This window comes from Podarcis bocagei (assembly GCF_964188305.1).
Source record: "Podarcis bocagei genome assembly, chromosome: 14".
Taxonomy (NCBI): Eukaryota; Metazoa; Chordata; class Lepidosauria; order Squamata; family Lacertidae; genus Podarcis; species Podarcis bocagei.
In genome coordinates this window covers 26,880,388-26,893,340 of record NC_138139.1, presented here as the reverse complement: position 1 = coordinate 26,893,340, position 12,953 = coordinate 26,880,388, and the positions used below count along the sequence as shown (strand labels likewise).

Below are 12,953 nucleotides of genomic sequence, written 5' to 3'. Positions count from 1 at the left end.
TATTGATGGTGGTGTTTCTTCCAGATACTTTCTATGAGACCTTTAAGCACAGAAAACATTCCTATTCTTGTTTTCAGGATCAAAACTCAGACCGAGCAAGCATTTCATCCCTTGGGGCCCTTGATTCAGAAACTGCCTCCCTGACTGATGAGGACATCTGCAATGATCTTGAAAGCAACTCCTCTCCTCAAGAGAACGCCTCCTCTGTGTTAAAGGGAATTGGCTTGAGTAGGACAAGTCTTGAAAGTTCAGCTTCGAATAGTGGCACATCAAAGCGTTTTTCTCAGTCCGGTAAGAGTTCTCCTTAAATTTCTCAAATTTCCTTTCTTACCCTATTTATTTTATTTTAGTTTTTTAGTAACAGGTGTATGGGGTGTTAGGGGAGGGGTAGTACCTCTGGTGAGGGACACATTATGCTCCTTCTAGGGTAGTTTGTCCACCTTTGGTCCCCACCCTGCACTCAGCTGTCACCTGCGGCTCCTAGAAGCTGGCAGCATGTGACAGCGACCACACCCCAGGAATGGCTTCAACTCGCCAGTTAAACCAGGTGAGGGTAGCCGATGGGTCTCATAGCCTCAGTGGATTAGGGACTTCCCCTGCATACAAAGACAGGCTCTGGCAGATTGGGTGGATGAGACCAATAGTGGGTCCAATGGTCAAGAAGGCAGTTTCTGCACATGCTGTGGAGGGAAGTGAGGGAAAGATGGGGCTCGTTAACCTGGAAAGGTAGCCCTTCTAGGCGAAGGAAAAATCTGATCCTAAACCTCTGCTTCTTTATGGGATATCTTCAGGAGAAGAAAATGTTAAGGAGTAAACCCTACACAGATCCAGAGTGGAATCCCTAAGATGGTTGGGTGGCGCCTTGTGCACCTCCTCCCGGCAACTCGTTCAGCCAAGCTGGTGCCAAACGTATTGCTCTGCTTTCCTTTGGACTACATCAGTGAGGCTGAGAGTGGGGTCTTGCCATCTGGGCAGTCCAGGATCTCTGTACACGCTGCCCAGGGTTGCGCCATGAGGAGCTAATGCAGTGGTTTGATTTCATCCCTGGAGGTGCACTTCATTGTCTCCTGAGAGAGACGGATGTCAACAACAGTTATTTAGAATTGCTGTGTACTGCTTTATGTCATGCAGGCCTCAAAGCATTTCCCATTAAAAATATACATCGCAAAAAACAAAATCAATAAAATCTCGTAAAATTCAAAACATATAATAACAGTTTAATTCTATTTAACAACAGCACAAGATAGTGGTAGGGAGAGAGAAAATTAAACTTATCCACAAAAAGCTACTCAAGATTTCCCCTAGCTATTACTTGCACAGTAACAACAGCAGTGTACTCATGCAACTAATGTCACATCATGTCTAATTTGCAATAACTTTTATTGTCTCTCTGTGGATGACCACCTCTCCTGTCATTCTCTTCTCTTCTGCTTTTTTTTGTAATATTCCAATTTCTAAGAATGTGTTTCTGTTTTTATTATTTATTTTTATTTATAAAATACTTATATACCTCTATTCATAAAAAATGACAGCTGTTTACAACAATTGTACTTTCCATGACAATGTAGGACCATTGTGGGTCAGTCTAACATTTCCTTCTGCAGTAACAAGTATCTATTTGCCTTTTAGGCTCTCTTTCAAAGTTTCCTTTGCCTGGCAGATCAGAGCTGGTATCATCTTGCAGTACAAGCAGCACCAGCGTGTTCCAGAATTACGCACTGGAGGTACAGCATTTCCCCTTTTTAAACAGCTTGTGTTCTACACTAGCAAAAAGGATAGGTTACTCGCTTTTTCAGTTTGGTGTGGAGGAGGTATCCAGATAACAGATTGTCTCCTCCTTCTGGCGAGAAACAGACAGGGGACCATGGGACCCAGGTCTTTTGTTCTACATCTGATTTCCTGAGACTCCTGCCTCATCAAAGAGCTCTCTGCTCTATCCCCACTCATCTTTACTTTACATTTCCCTGCTTAAGTTAGTGTTAGTTCTGATGAAAAGGATGGTTCATCTACTTTCTAGTTTGCCCTGTGGAATGGCCATCACTTTAGGGCAGTTTCTAAAATCTAGGTGACCCTTCAGTTCAGAAATGTAGCTTTCTAACATTAATGGAAGATTTTCTGTCGGTCACTGCTAAGGGGACCTTCATTACTCTTTCAAATGAACCTTCAAAAGCCTCATTACTATCCAAATGAGCAATCGTTGATACCCACTGATAAGCTGTTGATAGAAGAAGCCAGCAAATCAATCTAAAATGTATTTGTCAGCTCTAAAAATAGAGTGATTCAGCTGCTAATTTATTGACACCGCAGTGCAGCAAAATCCTCATAGCTGCTTTTTCTTCCATTGAGGCAACTAATTAATTTTTTGTGACAGGGAGGGGTGTCCTCAAGGGGATCGGCTGAATGTTGGAGAACTCCGTATTGCGCTCTGGAAAGGTCAGGACTAGATAATTAAATCTCAAAGGGTTTAAAACAGGTGGGGAACCTACAGCCCACAGGCCAGATCTGGCCTGCTGCTTGGTTTCATCTGGCCCATGGGCAAGTATTTAGGAGATTTAAAAACCCTATATACAAATTGGTTCTTCCTCTTTTTCCTTCCATGCAGTGGTACCTCAGGTTAAATACTTAATTCGTTCCGGAGGTCCGTTCTTAACCTGAAACTGTTTTTAACCTGAAGCACCACTTTAGCTAATGGGGCCTCCCGCTGCTGCTGCGCCGTCAGAGCCCGATTTCTGTTCTTATCCTGAAGCGCTATTTCTGGGTTAGCAGAGTATGTAACCTGAAGCGTATGTAACCTGAAGCGTATGTAACCCGAGGTACCACTGTATCTTGGCTTGGTATCTGTTATTTAGCATTGATAAGGATGAGGGAGAGGGAATGAGAGTGAGCAGCGGGTGTTTTATTGACTGATGTGACATCACATACACAATGCTTGCACAGAGCCCAGCTGTTCCTCATTTCCCACCCTCACTTTGACCTACTTCCTTCCTTTGTGCTGGTAGAGACAGAACACTCTACCTGGGTCTACATGTGCCTATGGTGTGTGTGTGTGTGTGTGTGTGTGTGTGTGTGTGTGAGAGAGAGAGAGAGAGAGAGAGAGAGAGAGAGAGAGAGAGAGAGAGAAATGGTACATGCAAGATGCAAGTGAATGGTTGGTGTTATTCTTCCTTTCAAGAATGAACCAAACCAATAGAGAAGGGAAGTTCCACACTCCTTTTCACCTTCACACTTCACTGTCTGCCGTGACAGTGGTTCCTGGAGAATATTCCTGAGCCTGGCATATGACCTGCCTAGGAGGCTGCCTGAGCAGCAGCAATCCCTACACTACCATCAGCACCTTGTTCAGATCTTCGCAGCACCTCACCTTGTCAAACAAGTCTTGCATACCTAGCTGAATTGTTAGCATCCTTTACAGGAAATGTGGTGGTGGTGGTGGTGTTCAGGGGCAGCCGAACATAGTGTAAAATGGTGTGAGGCTCAGTTAGCAGCCATACATTGTAGAGATGGGCCTGTGGCTCTTGTGGGGTGTGGAATTCCAACATCTCCCCCCCCCCCGCTGTGAACTTTTTCTTGGGGTCTCTTATGGAGTTTCTGCCCAGGAGCCCCAGACTGAAAGACTCCCCAAAAAGTCTCTGTATGCTGAGAGGTCAAGCAGGGTCGGTTTTGTTTTGTTTTTTAATTAACAGAGAAGCAGGCTGTGTTGCTACTTGTGGTTCCATTATGCAGCCGGCTGAAGAGAATGCAGCCCAACATTCTTTGCTTTGAATTAACAAGCCGTGTGAGAGAGAAAAACATCCTGCCTGTCCAATTGAAGTCCCCAGAGGCAAACTGAATTTGGCTCACAGCATGCCAAGAGGTGTCTTTGCCCTCACTTCTCTGCTCATTCCTTTCCCCCCGCCCTTGGGCCAAAGGCCCTTGCAAGGCAGAAGCTTCCACATCCCTGGCTTAAAACAAGGTCACTAACAGAAAGAGGATATGCTGATGGTGGATTAGGTTGCTGATCTCTGAGTACCTTGAATTGAACATCTTCGTGCCTTGCTGGATTCATGTGTTGAAACTGAACTGGTGGTTGTTGTTTTTTAGGCCTGCAATCTTTAATTAGCTTAATTAGTAGATTAGACAACTGACGTTTTAATTGGTTTAATTGGTATGAGGGCAGTTTTTGCTCAGGAAGGCTGGGAGTTGAGAGCACATTTACTTATTTGCTCAGCCCCTTTTAGTTTCAGCATGTAAATGTAAGAGCAGATGACAAAGAAATGGTTGAAGTTGCCTTGCAAACAAGTCCACAAGCAAGCATTTTTGTTAGCCAGCCTGCCAGTTCAGCTATAAGACTGCAATTCTGTGCATGCTTAACTTAGAAGTCAGCCACACTGAATTCAGATTTGCTTTCCAAAAAAACACGTCTGGAATTGGACTGTTTTCATCTCCAGAACCTGAAAAACAGTGAAAATTTTACTCGATGTTTAACTGTAACCTATCAGAATGCAACATATTCAAACCCTGTGTACATCTGCATACATGATACATTATTTACTTTCAACTTCAATGAATGAATCTAAAATACCAAAACAAGTTTGACATTTACAAACATTTCCAACTATATTTTAAGATTTCCTTTGGTGGTCAACTTGAAATGGGAATCTCCAGCTCCCCTGAAGTTTTCAGCCAAAGAATAGGATGCAGAGCCGAGAGGCGCTTTCAGCCCAGCTCTAGGTTTTATGAATTCAGTTGGGTTTCTATTGCAGTTTGGTATGACTTGGGATTTCTCTTGCTACTGGGGGCAAAAGCCGCACTGAGGGCTTTAATGAAGTACTTTCCACAGGTCCTCATCTCAAGCTGTTCACGATGCCATACCTGTGACTGTCTTGTACATGATGAAGAAATCATGGCAGGCTGGACAGCAGATGATTCCAACCTTAACACCACATGCCCTTTCTGCGGAAACCAATTCTTGCCTTCCCTGAACATCGAAATCAGAGATCTACGGGGTCCTGGAAGGTAACTGATTATTTGCCATTGGATTCTTGCTTGCAGTATTTCCAAATGTGTGTTGTCTAATTGCAACATTTTTTTGGGTACTTTTTATAGATATTTCCTGAAATCCAGTCCATCTTCAGAGAACATGCAGCTTCCATCATCGTTTTTCAACCATGCAGCAAAGTCCTGCATTTCTGATCCCACATCAGGATTTTCAGCATCTCTAATACCTGCTCAGGATGACTTGCATTCAAATAGGTAAAATCACCACATTTTGACTCAGTCAAAGAAAAAAAACAACTTGACATGCCTGTGGGCATTTAATAATACTTTAATAAATGCCCACAGGCAAGTCATGGTTGCCCACTCCATCCTGACTCCTCAAAGTGGGTAAGAGGATGCTGACTTCGATGGTCCTTGGCCTGATTCAGCTATAAAAATCAAAACCATAAAGCAACATCAGAAAAGCAACAGTCTACCCAAAATACCCATTAGAAAGCCACAGTAAAATCAGCATGAATCATTATGCTAATTTTTATTAATAATCAACAGTGGCACGGTAATAATCTATGCCCATCAGTTAGACAAATTTTAGAAGATGCAGGGGAAATGGGGAGGAGGTTGTCATGAAATGGCTCATATACATGAATAAGAAAAACTGTGTGTTCTGGCTTAGTGGCTAGACTGAAGTCTATTTTCTGCCCACCTAAGAACCGGTTAGCAGTATGGCACATTTATCAGACAGCAGGCAAGCAAGTTTATTGAAGGATGAATTCTATGTGCAGTGTGTTAGAACAGCAAATAACAGGACAGTGTTTGACCTTACCTTTTCTTTTTATTGTAGAGTTGGGGGGGATGTTGATTTTTTAAATATGTGGTTTTAGGTAAAATTAAAAAATACAAATACAAATATTATTTTGTTGGTAACAGATCCAAAGAGCCTGATAGCACCTGTGCCAGAAGCATTCAGATCCCTCCAAGAAGGCAAAATACTGCTGGGACTGAGCACACCAGCCATGCCTTGTCTCGAAGCATGAGTACCTTCAGTCCCCTGGAGGTGGAGGAAACAGAGCATCACAAGCACAGTCACATTGTTCCCACTGGGAGCTTGCCTACCACATTGCAGGGGACAGCTGTGAGTACTTAGGCCTTCTTTCTTGCCTCCCTAACTGGAATATTCAGAGCAATCAAAGATTCTGCAAAGCACAATTGCTTTTACCATGTTGGTGCTAGTTGTCCTGCTTAATAATTACCAAAGGGGGGATAATTGACCAATGGTATAATCCCAGAAGTGTCACACAGAGTTAAACGATGAAGCTTGGTCCCACAAGAGGCAGTGATAGTCACCAATTTGAATGGCTTAGACGAATTCGTGGAGGATAAGGCTATCCAATGGCTACTAGCCACCATGTTCTCCCTCCACTATTGGAGGCAGTATGTCTCTGAATACCAGTTGCTGAGAATCACAAGTGGAAAGAGCATTGTTGCACTGGGGTCCTGTTTGTGGGCTTCCCTTTGGGACTTTTGGTTGACCACTGGGAGAACATGATACTGGACTTAAAAGGGCATTTGGAGCAAAGGAAGCTTCCTTTTACTAAGTCAGGACATTGATCCATCTAGCTCAGTATTGTCTGCACTGACCAGCATTAGCTCTCCAGAGTTTCAGATTGGGATCTTTGCCCAGCCCTACCAGAAGATGCTAGGGATTTAACCTGGGAACTTTCTGCACGTAAAGCAGTTGCTCTTAACACTGAGCCATGGCCCTTCCCCAAATTAAAGCCCATCGGAGAATAAAAGGCTAGGAAAATGAAAAAGTCTTCTCCTAGCACCTAAAGGAGATCAGTCTAAGCGCTAGGAAAGGTTCTCAAGAGTGTTGCGACTGAGAAGGCTGCCTCTTCTTACTGACTTTAGTAGCTCCTGAAGAAGAATCTCTAAAATAGAGCTTAGCTAAAATGAGACCCAATGTGGGGTAGTGGTTAGAGTGTTAGCCTAGAACCTGGGAGACCAGGGTTCAAATCCCCACATAACCATGAAGCTCATTGGGTGACCCTGGGCCAGTCACAGTCTCTCAGCCTAACCTACCTCACAGGATTGCTGTGAGGGTAAAATGGGTAGGGTGGGGTTGGAGAGGAACATGTATGTCACTTTGAGCTCCTCGGAGAAAAGATGAAATGTAATAATAAATACAAAAAAGTTTATTTTTATTTCTTTATATATCCAATAGGATCCTTTGGGGTTGGAGTGGCGTTTGCAGAGTCCAGAGCCCATAACTGTCCCATACCTGAGTCCTCTTGTTGTATGGAAGGAGCTTGAAAGTTTATTAGAAAACGAAGGGGATCATGTGATAACAGTGCCAGACTTTGTGGACCACCATCCCATTGTGTTCTGGAATCTAGTGTGGTATTTTCGACGCCTGGACTTACCCAGTAACTTACCAGGATTAATACTGTCCTCTGAGCATTGCAATAAGAATTCAAAGGTATGAAAAAATGGCTGTACATTTGTTTTAAGGGCTTGACAAATTATTATAAACCTTGTGCCTTCCGACTGCAGCTTTTCTCTGCTCCTACAGCTTCCCACCCCAGGGATTTTGGGACTGTGCATGCATGTGTTTTGGGGCGGGGAGAGAGAGAACTACCAATCTGTTTTAGACCTGTATTGAACGAGTTCTGGGATTGCTTCTGATTCTAGAGAGCCTGTTGATATCCTCATAACGAAAGCATGCTGGCTAGATCTCTGAAATTGAAGCCTGAGCAGTATTCTGCTCACCCTTGAAAATGCTTCAAGAATGGAAAATAAGTGCATGTCTAGTCTCTGGACCAGACTAGCTGAGATGCCAGTAGCCAGTGCAGGGGACTGGCAGAGATGTAAATAGGTGCCAGGGGACTGTGCATAGTTTTTTGTTTTTCGTTTTACCCCTCCTCCACTGTGTTTCAAATCTGGATCGAAGAGTCTGCTCCTTGCACTGGGGGGAAAAGTTCAATTTGTGACAATGGCACAGGAACAGGGGCCCAATCCAAATCCATACCACTGCAGGGAACAAAGAGCGAAAAACCACATTACACCTTCCTTCACAGGCTAGGGTCTCAATCCTGTTTACTTTTTTGCCTTTTGCCACACCCACTTTCATCTCTGGCCAGGGTATTCATAACTCTTCAGTGGGGCCCTAGCAGAGAAGAAGCTTACAATGCGATAGCCGAAAGTCAGAATTGTTATCCTTTCCCACTGTGTGTGTGGCATCAAGGAAGTTTGATGCTGTTCTGTAATTTCCTACTATTATGTTCAGTCTTGTCTTTTGTGTTGTTATTGCTCAGATTCCCAGGAATTGCATCTTAGAGGACAGCAAGTATGTTCTAATTCAGATGCTGTGGGACAACATGAAATTGCATAAGGATCCAGGGCAGCCTCTCTATATTCTGTGGAATGCACAGAGTAAGTGATGACCGGCATGCAGCCTGGAAGCTGTTGTGTGCTGTTTTTAGAACAAATTCTTCACTACGACCACCAGTAACTTGAGCTGATAAGCAATGGGGATTTTGATTGTGCTAATCTGTTTGTCTTGCAGGTCAAAACCAAACACTTGTGTTTGAGAGTGAGTGTTACATTCTGTACTGTTCAGATTGCTTTTTTATTTTGTTTGTTTTTTTAAAAAAATTATTCCCCTTTTTAGTGTGTATGTGTGTATATTTTATACAGTAACTTTTTGGCTTACAGTGTACTGCCTTAGCACAAATTTATTTTCCAGCCTTTTTTCCATTCAATTGTTAAATTCCTATCCTTTTTTTTTTAAGATGAACCATTGGAGTTGTGTTGGTGATTTGCCTCGTAGGCAGAGGTGGCTGGTCCATTAAGACAAATGGAGACACTGCCCCATCACCCTCTGCCAGACCCAGCTAGCCTTCCCATCTATCTGCCTTATATCCAGCCTAGGAGGTGGCTGTGGCTGCCAGCTTCCTCCTCCACCTTAGTCTCAGTGCTGTCATTGTGGAACTCTGCAGGGAAGAAGATGCAGGCTAAACTAGCATCTCTTGGCTCCACCTGTCATTGGTTCTGCGTCTCCTGCTTCTCTGCCTTCCTCCCCACCTGTCTCAATGGACACCAGCCACCACTACTTGCAGGGTCACCTGAGTAAAACCTTGCATTGGTCTCAATGCTTGTTTTTGAATTGGCTTTTAATACCCATTTGGTTGCAACTCTTATATGCTATTGGGCAGAACTTCCCTTTTATGGCTTGCTTTTTTGTGCTTTATTTTTGTACTCCCTTTATCCTGATTCTGTCTTTATATGACAAGTGTTTTTTTTGCAGAGCCAACTTAAAAGGTATCCTTGTTTTTACCTTTCAGCTGTTATTCCCCCTACCCCGTCACTGCTGTTTTTCATTTCCTTCTTAAATATTTCTTTTTATTCCTTCTCCCCAGCACAAAATTACCCAATGGTTCGCTTACTGCAGAACGATGACAGCTCATTTAACCAGGAGCTCTTAAGAAGCATGGTGAAGAGTATTAAGATGAATGATGTCTATGGGCCAATGAGCCAGATTCTAGAGAGACTGAACAAATGGCCACAGATGAAAAGGCAAAGGTAAATGAGCACAGTTAAAAAGAAGCCTATAGTATCATGTTGTAAGAGGAGGAAGTCATTCATCCCCTTGAGAGTATCAATGCTTTGATGTTCTGCATCTTGAAAAAGGATGCCTCTTGATAGGATGCCTTATGGGCTGTAACATCATTTTGTGCTATGTGTTTGATACCTGAATGCTTCTTTAGAAGAAACACTCTGCACTCTTTCTTGTAGAGGTGGTGGCAGTTATTATTTCACAGTGTTCACTGGAACGTAATCACTGCCCCCCCAAAAAAGAAAATGTTTTAAATGCATATCCAGTCCTGTGGGCTTTCCCGTGGTCTCCCACCCAAATCATGCCCACATCTGATAAGATTCAACAATGCTGCAGCTCCAGGTGATGCCAGACCAATTCACCGGACTCCTTGAACCTATGCCCTCAGTCCAAGCAGCCACAGTGCTGTGTGCTTGTGTGTATCCTATTTGGCAAAGCAGCAGTGAGGATCACAAATGCACTATTAAACATCAAGGCTTTCTCACTCAGTGGAGGGTGGCAGCCAGAGTGGTTCATTCTTCCCATTTGTTATGGGGGAAGGGCCATGAAAATTATTCAGGTAGGGACTCTCCCCCTCACATCCTGGCTGCTTCAAAGAGACAAGGTGTTTCAGAGCTTCTGCTCCACTTTCTTTGGATGTAGGTAGCTGGAATAGGAAGCAAGCTGGACCAGCTTTGCATTTTGATCGTGCCTACTGCACTGTGCTCTCCTAAGTGGGTCACAATGCAAAACCGCCATGGCTCACAAAAAAAAAATGTGGAAACATAGCAAAGTGGCGCCCTGATCAACCCCCAGAGGCAAAAACAGAACAAAGAGAAGCAATGTCAGGCATTACAAAACAGTGTTTATGTAGAGCCCAGGCAATTTTGGGGGGAAAATCTCTTTCTCAAGGGCACTGCAAAAGCATGTACTTAACGTGATTGCAGCTTCTGCAGATCACCAAACATAGATACAGGGTGAGTCCTATAAAACAGGCTCCGTGGATACAGAGTACACATGTTCCATGGGGCCTTTTTTAAAAGACTCACCCTGTAGATAGATGGATAGATAGAGGAGCAAGCTTGTTTATCAGGCTCTGGGAGTCTTCTCAAGAGCCTCCCAGAGCCTGTTAAGGCAGAGGGCCTAAGAATTATTTCCATGCCACAAAAATCCTTAACAGAAAGAGTTTTTAAACCCTCCACCCTGCTTACCAAGCTGTGGGAGACTCCCATGAGATCTCAGGCAGCCCCATTCTCAAAATCTTGGATGGCAGGGACAGTTCCAGGGTTTGTTCTGCCTTTGCGTGATTCTGCCTTTGCACGCAGTCCCTGGGAATGTAAACCTTGTGTCAATTGCAGTCCCACTATGTGGTATAAATAAGAAAAAGGGTACTGTATTTTTCGCCCTATAGGACGCACTTTTTCCCCTCCAAAAATGAAGGGGAAATGTGTGTGCGTCCTATGGGGCGAATGCAGGCTTTCGCTGAAGCCTGGAGAGCGAGAGGGGTCGGTGCGCACCGACCCCTCTCGCTCTCCAGGCTTCAGGAAGCTATCCCCCCAGCCCGGCAAGCTCCCAGAGCGATGCCGAAGCTGCACGCAGCTTCTCCATCGCTCTGGCTCCCGTTCTGGGGGCTGGGGTCCTTTATTCCCCCCCCCCAAAAAAATCTAGGTGTGTCCTATGGGCCGGTGCGTCCTATAGGGCAAAAAATACGGTAATTAGTACAAAGTAGAACAGCCTTCTCCCGCTTGGTGCCTCCCCCACCCCAGATGTTTTGGAGTAGAGCTTTCATCTGGACCTAACCTCTATGCCCAGGTTGTCAAGGAGAGTAGGGTTCTGTGGCGATCACACAGGGCCCCTGGACGTTTCACGGTCTATTGACCCTGTGCCACCACTGCGGTTGCTTTCTTCGCTGCCACCACCCCGCTTCTCACGGGGACACATGGAGTCCAGACAGTTGTTAACATAAACAAATAATCAAGTTTTTTTTTAAGTGCAAGAATAAGTGTATGGTTTCGGTTTATTTTTCTCTTGTCAGTTTCTTAAATCTTAGTTCCTAACAACTTCAAACTGAATTATTCCCAACTATCTATTTACCTCCCTAACAATTCCTCTCACTCTCTCACAATAACTCGACCAACCCACTGCCTATTCCACCCTCTTCCTTCTCCAACACCCAAGCCTCAACTCCCAACTGACAAACCTCAACTCCCAACTGACAAACCTCAACTGACTTTTCAAAACCTCCCACTCTATCTTTTACTCCCCCCTTGCATTCTCACTGGCCAATCACATCACACCCATTTTAACCCTTTCCTTGACCCATCCTAGGAGGCAAACGCCACAGGTGCAATCCAGCCTTCCAATCTCTTTTAACAGTGAGAACTCCCCTTCACCTCATGGTGTGTTTTCTAGACCTGGCAGGGCTATCATCATGACCCAGTTACAAATAATAATAACAATGCAAAAATCACTACTTTTAGAGTGGAGAAGAATGTCCGGATTAAATGAAGTATAGTAGGTTCATATAAGATTGTGGTTTTTAAAATAACACTTTCCAATGTATCTTTTTTAGGAGCCTTTATAGAGAAATACTATTTCTCTCTCTTGTTGCGCTTGGAAGGGATAACATTGATATAGGTAAGCCATCAAGTTGTGTTGTGTTGTGTTGTGTTGTGTTGTGTTGTGTTGTGCTAAGTGCGCATAAAAGTAGTCATTGTAAACTGTTACTTGAAGACTTAAAAGGATACTTTTTGTTTTAAAGCATCTTTCACAATCCTGTTTAGATGAAGTATAATAATTTAAACCTAGTTGCTTCTTTTCTGTAAAGCCAGACTCGTAAATAGCTATTTGCCTGTGTGCGGTGAAGATCACCTTCAGGCAAACAAGAGTGGGGACGATTTTATAAAGGGAATAAGAATGGGTTTATTCCTCTGACTCAGACTATTGATGGTCACTAAAACGTGACCAAGCCATTTTCAAACCATGGAATATGAAGAGAGCTTTTTTTTAACTAACCAGGGTTTGTTTTAAAACAATAATCTCTTATTCATATTCATTCATAACTCAGGATTAATGAAAACTCAGAGTAAATGCTGCAGAAATTTTTATTCTGAGCTGAAGGTTTTGCTCTGGCTTAATTCTAATGCATGCACCCATGGTTTAGCATTGTGCAAACCAGCCCAATTTGCAAGCAGCTACTATTTATTTGTTGCTGCCACTAAGTTGGAACACCACTAAGTTGGAAGCACAAGCCATTTGGGGGCCATCCATCAGCCCCCAATTGAGGTTATTGGTTCGTCTTGCTAATCTGGATATAACACATTTTTTAAAAGGAATTGTATGATGAAGCGCTTCAGGCGGGCTCTTTTGTGAAACATGAATTCAA

The 12,953-nt window shown here is 43.7% G+C and overlaps 1 protein-coding gene and 1 long non-coding RNA gene across 2 annotated transcripts in view; one reads left to right on the top strand and one right to left on the bottom strand.

Annotated features, from left to right (window-relative positions):
* Positions 1-12,953, top strand: part of DENND4A (DENN domain containing 4A) — a 66,345-nt gene that overhangs the window by 48,330 nt on the left and 5,062 nt on the right. Inside the window, exons 22-30 of the mRNA XM_081171353.1 lie at positions 78-291; positions 1,630-1,724; positions 4,820-4,995; positions 5,086-5,232; positions 5,905-6,109; positions 7,199-7,453; positions 8,289-8,406; positions 9,393-9,555; positions 12,141-12,205. Of these exons, the coding sequence (XP_081027479.1) occupies positions 78-291; positions 1,630-1,724; positions 4,820-4,995; positions 5,086-5,232; positions 5,905-6,109; positions 7,199-7,453; positions 8,289-8,406; positions 9,393-9,555; positions 12,141-12,205 (1,438 nt within the window). The remainder of the gene's footprint in view (positions 1-77; positions 292-1,629; positions 1,725-4,819; positions 4,996-5,085; positions 5,233-5,904; positions 6,110-7,198; positions 7,454-8,288; positions 8,407-9,392; positions 9,556-12,140; positions 12,206-12,953) is intronic.
* Positions 4,122-12,132, bottom strand: LOC308573935. Its single transcript, XR_014002258.1, has 2 exons — positions 10,780-12,132; positions 4,122-4,430 (listed from the first exon to the last, which is right to left on the bottom strand). It is a non-coding gene; the product is annotated as an uncharacterized lncRNA (long non-coding RNA).